The sequence below is a fragment of the Podarcis melisellensis genome (assembly GCF_964234715.1).
Source record: "Podarcis melisellensis genome assembly, chromosome: 9".
In the NCBI taxonomy this organism is placed as follows: Eukaryota; Metazoa; Chordata; class Lepidosauria; order Squamata; family Lacertidae; genus Podarcis; species Podarcis melisellensis.
Window position 1 is genome coordinate 40,034,875 of NC_138541.1, and position 15,716 is coordinate 40,050,590.

Here is a 15,716-nt window from a genome sequence, read left to right on the forward strand (position 1 = left end):
TTCTTTTACCGACCAATCTAGCATAATTTTGTACATTTTTGAAAGCGTTTTCTCCTCATTATAGATCACCTCCTTTATAAATCTCGAAAATTCTGTTGCAAAGCCTTTCTTTTTATCTTGCCTAAAAACCTCATGCAATTCAAAGTATTGTAGCCAGCCTGTCAATCTGCCTTTAATTTTCTCAAAATTCTTAAGTTTTATTTTTTTAGCTTGCCTTCTGTTTATTTGTCCCCATCTCTGATTTGGGGGCACAAACATTTCATTCCCCAGTTATTTTTCCTTATTTGCAGCTGGTCATTTGACTCTTCAAGAGCTTTGAAAACTGTGTGTGTGTTCTATATCCTTTAAAGTTCTGGGTATACGTTTTGGAAGTAGATATATTTTTGTCCCCTCTAACCATTGCCATGTATTGCTTGTTATTTGAATGCTTATATATTTTCTGAATCAATAAAGTATTCAATGTTTTCAACCCTTTAGGCATAACATCGGTTTTCCCATAGTAGAATGTTCTTCTGATGGAAGTTTTATTGTATCCAAACCACCTAACACAGGAGGCCTCTTGTCTTTTGGCACGGTGGCAGAACAGTTGGTATATGAAATTGGTAATCCTAAGGAATATCTCCTGCCAGATGTCACATGTGACTTCTCTCAAGTTTCCCTTGCTGAAATCCCAGGTTAGTGTCTGCAGAGGGTGTGTAAAGACATGCATAAGCACATGATTATGAGTTGAAGAAACAGGTAGAGAGGATAAGGAATCATAGCAAGAACAGTGTGACCCAGGGGCAGTCAACCTTTTTATCCCTACTGCCCACTAATGCATCTTTCTTGATGGTAAAATTTCCTTACCGCCCACCAGTGCTCGATGGAAGGAGAATTCAGCTTATGCTGTTGTACCCCTTACCACCCACCTAGAATCCTGAAACACCCACTAGTGGGCAGTAGTGACCAGGTTGACAACCCCTGGTGTGACCAAAGATGGAGCTGTGTACCATGAAGCCGAGGAACCAAGAAGTGCCAGGGGGAGCTGATCCCTATCAAAGACCAGAGTTAAACTTGTATGTGGCTACTTGCACATGGCTATGTGGAGAAATGTACCACCTTCCTAGGTTCTAAATTCCAGGCTCATGGACATCTAAATTAATCTAATTTAAGTACAGGGCTGGTAGCAGGGGAGTACATTTGCACTGGGCCGTGGGCCGTAGACTTAGTTTTCAATTTTAAGTGAGTCAATTGGATATTTTGTATAGAAAGTTAGAAAGCAAACTGTGGAGGTACAGTACTGTAAGGCTTCAGCACTGGGCAAGCAGCACCTTTGCTAAGGAATTTAATCACTGTTGATAAGTAACCAAAGGAAGGAATGCTGACCACTCCCACTCAGGAAAGGGGCATTCTCAGAGTGGTAGATAAAACAAGAAAACTCATTGTTGCTGTTAGACTGTGCTGGACAGAGGATGTTACTGGGGTTTATTTGTTTCAGCACTTTCTTCCATGTCCGTGTTATTTGTCTCCTCCAAGTGTGCTGCCTTTAAAGAATAAAACAAAATTGGCTGGCTTTGGTAGGTTTTACTCAAACTTAGTTCCTTCAAAATAAATGAGACCTCCTTCTTACTTAGAAAAATGGTACTGTTGCAACCCCTGTGCCGGTTTTCCACATCCCCCTTCCAGCAACTACTGGTCCGCTTCTCATAACTATGCTGTTATTTATTCATAACACAGCAACTACAAGCAAAAATATGAAATACCTTACAACTGTAGCAAGTTAGAAGTCCTGTAGGCTGTATTTTTAGCACAAAGATATTTGTTTTTCAAGGTTGACAAAATGTTTTGTGTGTATGTGTTGTGAAAGTGTGGCAGGAAGGTAAACGGCGTTTCTGTGCACTGCTCTGGTTTCTCCAGAAGGGGCTTAGTCATGCTGGCCACATGACCCGGAAAAACTGTCTGCGAACAAACGTCGGCTCCCTCGGCCAGTAAAGCGAGATGAGCGCCGCAACCCCAGAGTCGTTCGCAACTGGACTTAACTGTCAGGGGTCCTTTACCTTTAAGATCCATGAACTCAATAGGGCTTACTGCCAAACAAGTAAAAATGTATAGCGCCATGCCGTCAGTGTTAAGGAATTTTTAATGAAATTATACAATTAAAATACAAATGCAATATTAATCCAGAAAGATTGTGCACACACATATATATTTGATAAACAAGAAAACCCTAGAACAGATACATGAAGCTTCACAAACATCGGAATCAAAAAAGCAATAGCTGTAAGCTTAAAGGAACCCTTTTAAAAAATAATTAAAAATACACCTGACCTTCAAATGAACTTTTAGTTTGTAAATGGCCCAACATGACACATTTGAACTCCAAATGAACTTTCACATGAACTTTAAGTTATTCTAGTAGAAATATAACAGATGGGAAATAGGCAGATTTCTCAAATATCTTTAGATATAATTGTTTTGACACGTACACCAGAAAAAGGACTCCAGGCCTATCTACTTTAATTGTTTACTTTACTAAATATTTTGTATGGCAGGATTAGATAAACTAGTTGGTTGAACTAGAGATGCTCTTTTTATTATTTCAGTGGGGAATATGAAGGGTTTTAAAAAACATAATTGGTGTAAGAGCTCTGCTAATTTTGTGATTTTAAAATGTATTTTTTCTTATTATAAAAGTTCTAACAGAACTCATGAGCTATAATGAATCAAGCTGCAGGAAGTTATGTTTGTTTAGATTTAAAAACATTGAGGGGTAAAGCCATTTCGAAAGTAATGATAAATTGCATTGTCCTGGTACCGTTTGGCTTATGATGTTCTTCTAGTGATGGATTATTTATGAAGAAAAATATTTAATATTATTGCATAGATGTGTTCCTTCACATGCTCAGTTGATAAGAGTGTGGTGCTGATAACGCCAAGGTTGCAGGTTCACTCTCCATACGGGACAGCTGCATATTCCTGCATGGCAGGGGGTTGGACTGGACAGTCCTCAGGGTCCTTCCAACTCTACAATTCTATGATTCTGTGAATTAGTTTGAAGTCCTGCACCACTGAAATCAGCAGAGTAGTCTGCCATTTAGCTCTGCTGAGATGGAGGAGAAAACCATGACCTCCTCTGTGTACAAGTCAAGCCTATCGACTTTGGTGATTCTCCAGCTGAAGCCTCTTTTAAGAAAAGACGGACTTGGCCTCAGTTGAGACAAAATGGTCTTGGCTCTAGATATTTCAGAGCTGAAGTATTCCAGTGCTTTCTGTGTGGAGCTGCCTTCACAAACAGCTTGGAAACTTCATCCGTAGGACTGAAAATGGCACTCAGAACTTAAATCTGATAACTGGGACTTATTATTCCAGTTACTTCGGCTACCTGTGTGTTTCCAGGTTCAATTTAGCATGCTCATCTTTAATTTCCTAAATTGCTCAAGGCCTAGTTGCTTCAGGGGACTGTCTACTCCCATATCATCCTGCCTAGGCTTTTAAATCGTCTTGTGTGCCATCATCAATCGTTGATATACTTGCAAGCATCAAGGGCTGACATGTCCGACATGGAAACCCAGAGTCAGTTAGATACAAGACTAGGTGGGCCAACCATTCAGTCAGATAAGATTTCTTTGCTGAGCTGTTTTCAAAGATGTTGTTTATACTCATTATTACTGAGGAGCACATCATACATTCCAGGCTGTGGTTGAACATCAACGCTAAGCCGTGGCTCGTTTTCAGCACAGTGTGTTCCACAAACTGAAAATCATTTCACAGGCAGGCAAACAAACTATGGCTTGTTTCTCCAGAGCTTATTTTGTTTTAGCTGTGGAATAATTTACAGAGTTATTGTCGTAACTATCATCTCTCTTTATCAGTGTAGACCTCCTTGGTTAGTACCTGGGATAGATCAGTTAGTAGAGCATGGAAATCTTCATCTCTGGGTTGTGGGTTTGAGTCCCAAGTTGGGCAAAAAGATTCCTGAATTGCAGGGAATTGGACTAGATGATCGTTGGCATCAATTCAAATTCTACAGTTATGTGATTTTGTGAAGGGGAACTGGAGCAAATAAAATGGGAGGATCATGTACTAGAACACCAGTGGTAATTCTGTTGAAGCAGATTTTAGTGTAGCAATATCTACACTGTGGCATACATTTGTTCTTATCTTTTATTTAGGTTTTATATAATTCTGTTCAGATTTGTTTAGATTTTCTTAATTTTGATCTGTGTTAAAATAGAGGGTTTTTTTTTAAAAAAAGGTGGGGACTGCTATGATTTGTCCTGGAGGTTCAGAACTTTTCATTTTAAATTGTATATAGTTTTATTTAGGTCTGTGTCTATTTATTTATGTTAATGCATGTGACTTTTATACAAATATGGAATTACGTTTGCTAAACGCTTGCTTTGTGATGGTCTGATGGCTAGATATAAATAAACCAATCTGATATACTGTGATGGCGACAACAGGGTTTAAATCGGGGGGGGGACACCTGTTGTAGCATTCCAGATGTTGCTGGACTCCCCGGTCACATCATCCCTGACCCCATTGGCCCTGCTGGCTGTGACTGTTAGGAACTAGAGTCCAACAACAACTGGAGTAGCACAGGTTTCCCACTGCTGGTTAAAATTCCTCCTCAGCACCTGGAATCAGTCATCCAGAAGAATTGTCCTGAGCACAGAATGTCAGCATGATCCTGGCTGATCCTGTTTGCAGGCTGAGCCATCTTTGGGTAGCTGTGATAATATAACGATTAACCATTTTCTGGGGGGGAAAATGCCTGTCTTTCACTAGATAGTGAGCTAATTTAAATTAAATGCTGTAACTGACTTGCCTGCTCCTACCTCCAAGCCCCTCAGATATTCTCTGTTGAAGGTTGGAAGATGCTGCTGAATTGGGTAGACTGTTGTCCAGGGCAAGCAGATCCCTGATAATTGGGCATGAACATATTACAGTGGTACCTCGGGTTAAGAACTTAATTTGATCCGGAGGTCCGTTCTTAACCTGAAACTGTTCTTAACCTGAAGCACCACTTTAGCTAATGGGGCCTCCCAATGCCGCCATGCCGCCGCTGCACAATTTCTGTTCTCATCCTGAAGCAAAGTTCTTAACCCGAGGTACTATTTCTGGGTTAGCGGAGTCTGTAACCTGAAGCGTCTGTAACCTGAGGTACCACTGTATTCAAACTGAAGCTCTACTAGTGCAAGGTACCTACACTCTCACAGCCTAATTCATTCAGCAGGGTCTGCTGTCTTGAGGTTGTATCCAATAGTACTGCTCAGCTGACAGTAGGGTCTCTGCCTGCAGAATGGAGAGGGAAGCCATTTCCAGCAATTCCCTTTCCCCACTGCTACCTTTCCCTCTCCAAAGTCTGCTTCAGAGCATTTGGGGGGAACCACCAGAGCAGATTTAGAGGTGGCACAGGGGACTGGAAAAGACGAGAATTTATTTCCTGTTCTGTTACCAGAGATCTTTCTGCCACCTGGGTGGCACCACTGAATGCAGTCTGAACACAACCGCTGTCCCCACCCCACCCCACCCCAGCAACAGATGTTCAGAGGAATTCCACTTCTGAACTGCACAGTTCCATTTATCTGTTGTGGCTAAAATCCAATGAAATAATTTTCTGCCACGCACTGGTCTAATTTCATTTTGGAGCCATTGCTTTTACATGTATCCAGGGAAACATATTTTGACAGTTCTGATTTTGTCTTCATTTAATAGTGTTGTTGTCAGTCCTATACACTTTGGAGTGTAGTAGCTCATAAATGCTTATTAATAATGGTTTGGTTATAAGTAATTCCAATCTTTTCAATATCCTTTTTCAGGTATTGAAGGTGGTGCAGTAAAAGTTCAGGGAGCAAAAGGATTGCCTCCATCAGTATTTTACAAGGTTCTAATTATTGTTTCAATAATGATAACGGTAGTATAAGCCTGAAGAAAAGATAGTATTGCCATGCTGTGAAACATGTGTTTTCCTATGTCTAATGAAAAGAATATAGACACTTTGCAAACGTCATTGAACTGAAGTGATGAGTCTTTCAAGAAATTCTTGGCAAGTCTGTTTTGCATAGCATTTATTTATTTTCACTTTATGTATTTAGTTTTAGAAGGTTTTGCAGTCCTTTCTGTGGTAAACAGTCTGAAATTAAACCATCCAAACTGTTTGAACAGGCTGTGCAGAAAAAGGAGTCTGAAAGACCATACAAACTGAAATTTTGTTTTAAAACTTTTGGATAATGCAGGTGCAAATTTGTGTAGTGTTCTGCGCATTGAATCTGGGGATTTGAAGAGGGTGATTTGTCTGCTGGCATCTCACATAACCATTTCTAGGCTGAGATTTGAATTTACTTTATCTTGCATTGGTTCAGTGGGGTTTTTTGTACTATTCCACTGTCTCTTTCTGTATCTAACAGAAATTTGCACATTTAAATGTATACATATTAAAACATTTTCTTGCTAGTCCTTTACCACAGATACACTATTTAGCAAGTATAAAGATTTATCTCCCAACTTCTGACAGCATTTGAAAATCACAATCATCCTCTCTTATCTTAATTTATTTCTAAAATGAGACAGAACTTTAAATCCATCCCTCTCTAATTATCTGAATATGATTAAATTAGAGTAAAGGATTCTTTTAAATAGATGATTAAACATTAGTCTGCATAGCTAATGAAACTGAAGAGTGGTCACAGACGAAGAAAGCCACAGGCACTCTCAAAGGGTTTATTTGAATAACAATTGCCCTGAGTGTTTTGAGCGCAGATCTTAATTGCAAATATAATCAATCCAATCCAGTTTTCTAATGCCACTTGCTTCAGCTATCAGCTATGAGCGCTCTTCATTCAGTAAACCCTTTGCATAAAATATACAGCTTTGTTCTTTTGTGATACTCCTTGTTGCTGCAAGGATAGCTCTTCCATATTAAACAAAATATGAGAATGAATAATGAGAATGAACCATTAATAATTTATTCACATCTTTTCTGTTTTTCCAGGTAAATGCTACGTACCTTGATGGATTCAGAGCTACAGCTTGCTGCCCAGTAGGAGGACCAAAGGCAATAGAAAAAGCAAGAAGAACTGCTGAAAGTATTTTGGAAAGGTTGGAATTTACTGCAGAAGAGCTCCCCTAATTGTATAATCATCTCACAGTGCCCCCGTTGGTTAAAAAGTAGCCATGTCACTTCGTCCGCAACTTAAAATGTCACTATCTTAAATTAAGAGCAATGTAATATACACTTAATATTTCCAACAGCGTATTATCAGGCGTTCATTATGTATTAGAAGGCCTATCCAGTCTAGCATCCTGTTCTAACAGTGGCCACCCAGATGCCTGCAGGAAACCTTCAGGAAGCACCCAAGAATAAGAGGGCTCTCCTCCTGCAGTTTCAAGCAACTGACATTCAGAAGCATTACTGCCTGTGGCCATATTTGCAAATTAAGCCTGGAGTTGCCTATTGCAATATATGAATACTGTCAAATGAGAAAGTGTGTTTCCAGAAGAGGGACGCAGGTGGCGCTGTGGTCTAAACCACTGAGCCTCTCAGCCTTGCCGATCGGAAGGTCGCTGGGCCGATTGGAAGGTCGGGGTTCGAATCCCCATGACAGAGTGAGCTCCTGTTGCTCTGTCCTAGCTCCTGCCAACCTAGCAGTTCAAAAGCACACCTGTGCAAGTAGATAAACAGGTACCGCTCCGGTGGGAAGGTAAACGACATTTCCCTTGAAAGAAAGATTGGCTGGGGCAAGAGATCATTTGATTTCCACACTCCTTCTTACCCTCCCCTTTTAAAAAAACCAAAACCAATGGTTCAGAGTGTACCAGGAATGAGTAGAATAGCTTGGGGAGAAATTCAAATACATTCTTTGAAAAATGTTTCAGACTTCATTTATGAGGATTTAGGATTTTCTTGATTCTTTCACATTTTCTTATTATGAGAGCTATGATAATAAGAGTTCAGAGGGGGTTTTTTTTGGGGGGGGGAGAGGCTCCCATCTTTCACCGGTTTCTGAGCTTAGAGCTATGCTAACACTTGCCCAATAGGAAACTTTGATCTCTGACCCAATCTCTGTGTGAAGGTGGTAGAGTTGCATCTTTAAACACTGTTGTGACCTGCTGGTATAAAGTGGGGACGAGGATACAATTTAAAGGGCACGTGAATAGGGTGGGTAGGTGGGCCAAAACATCCCAAGACCTTTTCTCCCAGCTGAGCTGGTGTTAGAGCTTAGTTGAAGAGAAAAATCACCGGCTAAGCCAGAAGTAAGCCACAAGTGGGCAGGGGTGGGAAAATATACGTATATGTCACCTGCGTATAACACACTCACATCTGCATCCACTTCACACACAAAGGCAGAAAACCCATTAGAAGACTTTGTCTACTGTTGACCCATGTAGAGTTTGAAACTCAGAATGGAGATCCTAAGTAAATCCCTGCTGGATCATGCCAAAGTTATACCTAGTAGATCACTCTGGCCAACCACATGTCCGGGGGGGGGGGGAGCCTGCAAACGGGACTTGAGTTCTACAAACAAACCTTGGGTGTTGCAAAAGTTTCTTTAGCAGCAGCCTATTGAATATATTTGACCTGTTTCAGGACACGCCTGATGTTTGATCAGCTGGGATATGAGGACTACAGCAAAATTAACCTGCAGATTTTAGGTTCTGAGGAAACGTACGGACCGCATGCCAGAAGGAGCACAGACGATGTAAGTAAGAAGGTGGTCTCACAAGCACTTTTCTTGATTGTGTAGCCAAGAGAAGTATTCCTTTCCCTTTGCATTTCCGTTTACTCTTCGTTTTCACCATCTTATCGTTCACTCAGCCCTGAAGGAAAGGAGAATGAAATGGAGCGTATGACATTATTTGCAGAGGATATTTTTGTTTTTGTGTTCTGGTTTCGGTGCCTAGGTGGGAAGATGAATAGAAACAGAGAACACCAGACTGAGAAAAAGATCGTTCCTCTCGTGCATTTTGCCAGTCTTATCACTTTCTTCCTGTTTATATTCATCCACCAACTGGGAAGGAATGGAGGCTAAGAATTAAAATACATATTACATTTATTGCTTAGTCTCTTCTTTTCTTCAAATTAATTGCAGCTGTGGGATTGGAGGGAGGCATTATTGTAAGGGGGGCATTGCCAATGCTTACCCCCCAAATATTGCTTCACTGTGCAGTTGTGATGTTTTTTGTAAAAGTTACCATTTGTGTTAAGGAGAAGTTCCTAGTTGCCATGAATATATATATTTTTTATTAATTTGAAAATAACTGAGGTAGCTTTCATAAGTACCATTATTCAGCTACTGCTCAAAATTGCATTATTTAGAATGATCAGGCTGAAAATGGGAAGGAGCTGGGTTTTCTCTTCATAAAACTGAGGCTCTGTTACAGGACAAGGCAGGTTATTAATGCCATTTTACAGTGATTTAGGAGGCATTCTGAAGCCAGGCCTTTGGTGGGCAAGGATGCTGTAGTGCTACTGGGTTTAGTTACTGGATTTATTTGGTGGTATTATTACTGATACCGTATTTTTCGCCCTATAGGACGCACCGGCCCATAGGACGCACCTAGATTTTTTTTGGGGGGGGGGAATTATTATTTTTTCCCGGCGCGGGGCTGGGGCGGGGGAAGCCCGAGCTTCCCCCGCCCCAGCCCCCAGAGCAGGTTGGAGAGCGCTGGCGAAGGTGAGCGCACCTTCACCATCGCTCCCGGAGCTTGCGGGGCTGGGGGTGGGGGAAACCCGAGCTTCCCCCAATCCCAGCCCCCAGAACGGGTCCCAGAGTGATGGCGAAGCTGCGCACAGCTTTGGCATCGCTCTGGGAGCTTGCGGGGCTGGGGGGATAGCTTCAGCGAAAGCCTGCATTCGCCCCATAGGACGCACACACATTTCCCTTTCATTTTTGGAGGGGGAAAAGTGCGTCCTATAGGGCGAAAAATATGGTAATTTACGGTTGCTATTTATATTTTATATATTTTGTTTGTATACCCCCTCTTGTTGTGGTAGGAGCGGGATAAAAATGTTTAAAATAACTTATCTCAGTAGGATCCTTTTCCAAGTAAGTATGAAGCTTCATGCAACCTTTAAACTGTCAATACTTGTCCCTCTAGTCCAGGCTGTTTTCAGTATCTAAATCTGTACACATGGCTGGAATTATTCCAATTTATTTAAAATTTAATTTAAAAAGTCATGTATGAAATATCTCTTTTTTTAGAAATACAACATTCTGTTCCTGCAAGAAAATATGTCTCTTGATATTGTGCTTTCTGTTGCAAAATATAATGTTCTCACGATCAAATTTGCTTCTGTACAGAACATATCATCCAGACTCTGAACTGTGCCATTTGAAAGTTAGCATACTGACCCTGTTACTGACAACAGCAGCAGTTTTTTACTAGGGAAGTTTATACTATGGAAATGTTCTAAACTTTGGACTATTCTTAGAAGGCTTGCTTGCAAGTTAAAGTGTGTCAGTCACATTTTTAATGCTCAGCATTCTACATTTATTTGCTATATATGCTATATATGTTTTGTCTGCTGAAAACTAAAGCTATTGTCTTAATTTTAATTGGTAATTTTAATAAATTATGAAAATAAACAGATACTTCAAAGTAAAATTTCAAACCATTTGCAGTAGGAGTTGTGTCTTTTGATTTACGCTTCCGCTTCTAAATTCTGTGGGGGTTTTTTACCATAGAATTGTTAGTCTTTCAATGTGTTAAAAGAGCTCTATATGTGTGGTTAAAATTGTTACCTTTCTCTTTTTTAATATCTGAAAACAGGGTCCACGGGAAGTAGTTATTTGGCTTGCCGTACTTCATAAGCAGAAAAAGGCAGTGGAAATCTTTTCCAGAGAGATTGCTCCAGCTGGAACAGGAATGGGTAAATTTTGAATCTTTGCTTTTCTGCTGTTGTGGTTTATAACCAAACTTGGTTATTAGACTGTATAAAATTGGTTGTCATTTGACCAAAAGTGAGCACTTCTTTGGTTTTTAGTTAGTCTAGAGCAGGGGTGGGGAACCTTTTTGACTTCCCCAGACAGCCTTTAAGGCCAAATTTTATGGTGGGCAGGGCTGCCCACATCAGTCATGTGATGTCACAATGACATCATGTGCAAGGTACTCTGAATTCCTGAGCAAGGTCCTTCCTCAATACAGACCAGCTTTTAAGGTATTCATTTGCACTAAATTCCCTTTGTAGTTAAGTAATTGCCTTGCTTGGGATGTTAGGAGTACATTAACCATGTGGTCCATGTGAATAAGCTGTTCATTTATTGCTTCTGCAGTGGCCTGGAGACAGAATAAATACACTGTTGATTTAAACCTCTGTTTACAGAAGCAGGGTCAGTGCATGGTCACAGTCTGTAACTGGCAGTAAATTTATGTTCTACCAAACAGAGCAAAGCAAAGTAGCACTTATCTATATGATATTAAATATTGCTAAGATAAGATACATGTAACCATCTTGACACTTGTTATTGATCAGATTTGCTTTCAGGAAGAATTTTTTTTACCTTTAAAATGTATTTCCTTTTACAGCGTATTTGCAAAAACAACAACATTGTGTAGTAAAAGCCCATACATCAGAACATTTGTGAATGTAAATAAAAGCAGTCTTTAATTAATAGTGAAAGTCAAAAGCACTGTTGGATGACACCCCAATTTCTGAGCGGTTCGAAAATTCATGGGTTCCAGGTGCTTACCCAGGGTTTGTGTTTGCTTTTAGATATGAAGCACAGCAGAGACTGTGGTGTCTTTATGATATGTGGTTTATTTACACATATATACAACCTCTCCTCATGAATCCTCGCCCACTAGCTTGCTTACTCCGAGGCAACCTCAGCTCTTGGCAACCAGCACCCGCTGGCTGGCCCCAGAGCCACCATTCATTCGCCTGGGAGCTTGTAGCCAGGGCTGCTGCAACAAACAGCTGCGCAGGCCTCTGGAGGTGGAGATGTGAGAGGGCATCAGAGGATGGAGAGAAGGAAGGATGGAGGCCAGTGCCACCCACGGCACACCTGACCACTATTCCAGGGTGTCATGGCATGCTGGTTGAAAACCACTGAGCTAGACCATTTGATAGCATGGCATTGCCCCTGTTTCTTATGGGCATGATTCTTAAGTCCCTGCCGAGCATGAAACTGCACTGACTGTTCAGAACTAAGACAATAAAACCTGTCATATGCTCTGAAAACATGCCATTACGATTTCCGAACACTTCTCAAGGGCAGATCCATATGGAGTGTACAGCCGTAATCTAATCTGGGTATGGCTAAGGCAGGGGTGGGGAAGTGGATCCAGATTCGAAACGTGTATTAAAGTCACCCAAATTCCCATACTGGCCCCTCATTCTTATTGAGATAACTACAACAAACTGATGTTCGGAGTTTTCAACAGCGTCAGCAAGGAACGTTCACATTTTTAATCTTCTGAAGCAGCTTCCCAACTACAAAACTAATGTGCTGACCCTTATTTCACATCTTAAGTGACCGGAGCTTGACACCACGATGACAGCTGCTTAATGCAGCTTGAGATTTTAAAGTGCCTGGGTATATGTAAATATTATGACTGATGACAAGTGTGTTGGAAGTTGCTTCTAGGTTTAACAGATTAACTTGGCCAGTCCTCATTTATGTTTGAATACATAATCCTGAAAGATACCTTATCTCTTTGGGTTGAGAGGAAATGGATATAGCAATTTTAATTGGCCTCTGTAAGCAAAGTTATTTGTATATGGTGTGCAATATTATAATGACTATAGGACACTTGATTTCAGATGCTTGTTGTTTTAGAGTTTGAAAAGTTCAAGTTCGTAATAAGTGCTGTGGCTGGACGCTAGAGAAGCGAAAATAATATTCTTTCTAAAATCTTGAAACTGATTTAGTTTCAGGCTCTAGCTCATCCTAATACTTGTGGATATTACAATAGAGAAGGGCCTATAAAAGCTGAAAATGTATTCTGCTTTCTAATTTGCGTTGGTGTTACAGTTGAACTGCATTTTTTTAAAAAAAGTATTTTGTGTTGTGTTAGATTAGACCCATATTGTTCAGCACCCTGAGTTAATGTTATTTAGACCCATCAGCTAAAGCTCTTGTAAAGGGGACAGCTGTATAGTTATTTGAAATAGGCATCCTAAATACTTTATCAGTGGAACACTCACTCACTCAGATTCCTAGATTTAGTCGCAAACTCCCACCATCTTCTTGGCTTCTGTTGCACGTCTTCTAGTAGAAGGATGATCATTTTATTTCCTTCAGCTTTCCCCGACCTCCTGCTATTGAAACTCCATTTATCCTACTGTTCCTGCCATTTAATTCTGCAGGGTCTAATTAGGAATTGGAGTGATTTTAAGTATCTCATGCTTAGGCAAAAGTCCTCATCATCCTAAAACTTTTATCTCATTGTCTGAGGGGGCTTTGGAGAAAAACCAAATCTTGATAAATAAAATGGTTCAACCCTGATTTTCTGTTAATCATCTTTAGAATCTTAACTTTAAAATATTTCATTTTTAGCACCTGGTCTCACTGGAATAGTTGGAGGACGTCCAAAAGTGTAAGTTTTTAAGAGGGGGTTATAAGAATATATACTTTTATTTTTAACCGTTAGGGAATTTGTGCATTTCTTAACTGTCAGTTACTGAGCATATTGATTAGCTAACTTTATGTTTTATAGACAGTCAAATTATATACTCCCTTAGCTGACAATCCTAAAATATTCTAGTCAGTCTCAGGAATGTGCTGACTGCTGTGTTTTGGAGGGATTTGCCTACAGTGAAAATATTTATTGGTCATTATATTTCTAGAAAATTTCCAGTCGTAACAAAGTGGCTCAGAAGCAGATTATCAGCGATACTGCACTGCATGGTTTTAAATTATCCTGTGTTGCTGATAATTAAAAGACAGGTCTTGCACCCCAACTGCCATCAGCCCTAGCCATCATGGCCAGTGGTCATGAAGGACCACCCTTGAATGAAATAGATGTACTGAATGTCTAAAGACCATAGTTGATGTTGAGATGTATTCAGGAACCATTTAAAAACCTACTGAAAGGTGTTCTTTTGGCATCTGTACTTAATTTGCCTTTTTTGTGTGTGGCTTCTTTTCCAGATCGCCAGTTCTGAAACCATTTTTCTTTCTTTATCCAAAAAAGAATGTCAAGGTAGGAGCTGCTTTCTAAGTACCAGTCCCAAATACACTTTGTAGCTGCTGCAGAAAATCACAAAATTCATATTGGTTTTATATTTTGAAGGGTGTGTGTTCTTACTTGTACATTCTTCTTAGTCATTAGATTCATGGTGGCTGATTTAGCTTGTTTGTGTTGGGAAGAGACATCCTATAATATGCACCACTGCAGAAGGCGATACTGTTCTTAATGTTGTCTGTGGAGTGTTGAAAAGCTCCAAATGTCCCCGTCCCCCCACAAGCATAGGTATGGATGATTTTTTTTAAAGTGAAATCTTTCTTAAAAAGAATCTTCCATTATGCTTTACCAGAAAGAAGAAAACAATTCAGAGCTCTTTAGTGCTCTGCAAGCAGCATTTAGGCAGTCACACCTCTTGCAAAATCTGTTGACTTAAAAGTAGAGAAAGATAGAGGAATAGAAAACAGAGAGAACGGAAAGGAAGGGAGCACAGAAAAACAGCGTGACATGAAACTTTGTGAGGGCCCATCTTTGACTTGAGGTGGTTTGTTTACATTGTGGTTGGACTCAGTGGCAGAGGAACCCTCTCCAGCCCCCGGGGCAGGATGCCGAGGGGTGGGGAGAACCACCCAGTGACACACACGTGGTGTCTGTACGGACTGTGCACGCGCGGTATCCCGTACGGAGTGTGCACGTGTGGTATCCTGTACGGAGTGCACATGCGTGGCAGCCCATACGGTCGTCGTGCGAGAGGCAGCCCTTATGGATGGCGCTCGAGAGTGGCAGCCTGTACAGTCGCCGTGCGAGCGGCGCCCATACTGACTGCGCACGCCCTCGGCCACTCTACAGCTGTGGGGAGGCAGGGGCCATCTTGTCACCCCCCCCCCAGAGTGGCACCCGGGGCACACCACCCCCTCCGCCCCCCACTTCATACACCCCTGGTTGGACTCAGCGAAGAGTAAAATCACCCCAATTTGCTTCATTATGGCTGCAGGACAGAGCAGCTGCACACCCCTAAATAAAATAACCCGTGCGAGGTCAGAGTAGCAAAGCTTGAACAATCCTCCCTATTTGTCTACAATGTAATGAGAAATCACATTGGTATATACTCTCATCCATGCAAGGAGTTGGGGCTAAATGTCTTCTGAGGACCTAAGACTGAGAAACACAAGGCTTCTTCTGCCTCTGCTGCACTTTCGTCCCTCCCTCCTCTGTCTCCAAGCAACTCCTTCTATGTTTCTCTAGCCTGGTTGGGGAAGAACAGTAATGTCCTTATTAATAAAGTGTAGCAGTTCCAGCAGCTGTGGGAACCTCCAGCCCATTGGCCTAACCACTCGGTCCATGAGGCTGATACTGGCCAAGCCATGCCACCTGTTCTGCACCTGATGCGGCTAAGTCCTATTGTAGCAACACTAACATTTTTCTGATCATTGGTGCTTCCATGCAAGTATTGACAATCAGCTGATTTGGGAGGCTAGCATAGCGCTGTGCAGAAACAGGTCACCTGAGGTCATTGCGACTGACAGGTGGGAGTCCCCACTCATGTGTCAAACTTGGCTCATGCAGGGTGGGGGAGAGTGTACCATTTCCTGTGCTTAAAGTTTGAC

General features: G+C 41.2%; 1 protein-coding gene across 1 annotated transcript in view; it reads left to right on the forward strand.

Annotated features, from left to right (window-relative positions):
- Nucleotides 1-15,716, forward strand: part of LOC309378125 (uncharacterized protein) — a 41,198-nt gene that overhangs the window by 11,286 nt on the left and 14,196 nt on the right. Inside the window, exons 9-15 of the mRNA XM_081926056.1 lie at nt 478-674; nt 5,802-5,866; nt 6,974-7,080; nt 8,570-8,681; nt 10,753-10,852; nt 13,482-13,521; nt 14,076-14,127. Coding sequence (XP_081782182.1) covers nt 478-674; nt 5,802-5,866; nt 6,974-7,080; nt 8,570-8,681; nt 10,753-10,852; nt 13,482-13,521; nt 14,076-14,127 — 673 coding nt within the window. The remainder of the gene's footprint in view (nt 1-477; nt 675-5,801; nt 5,867-6,973; nt 7,081-8,569; nt 8,682-10,752; nt 10,853-13,481; nt 13,522-14,075; nt 14,128-15,716) is intronic.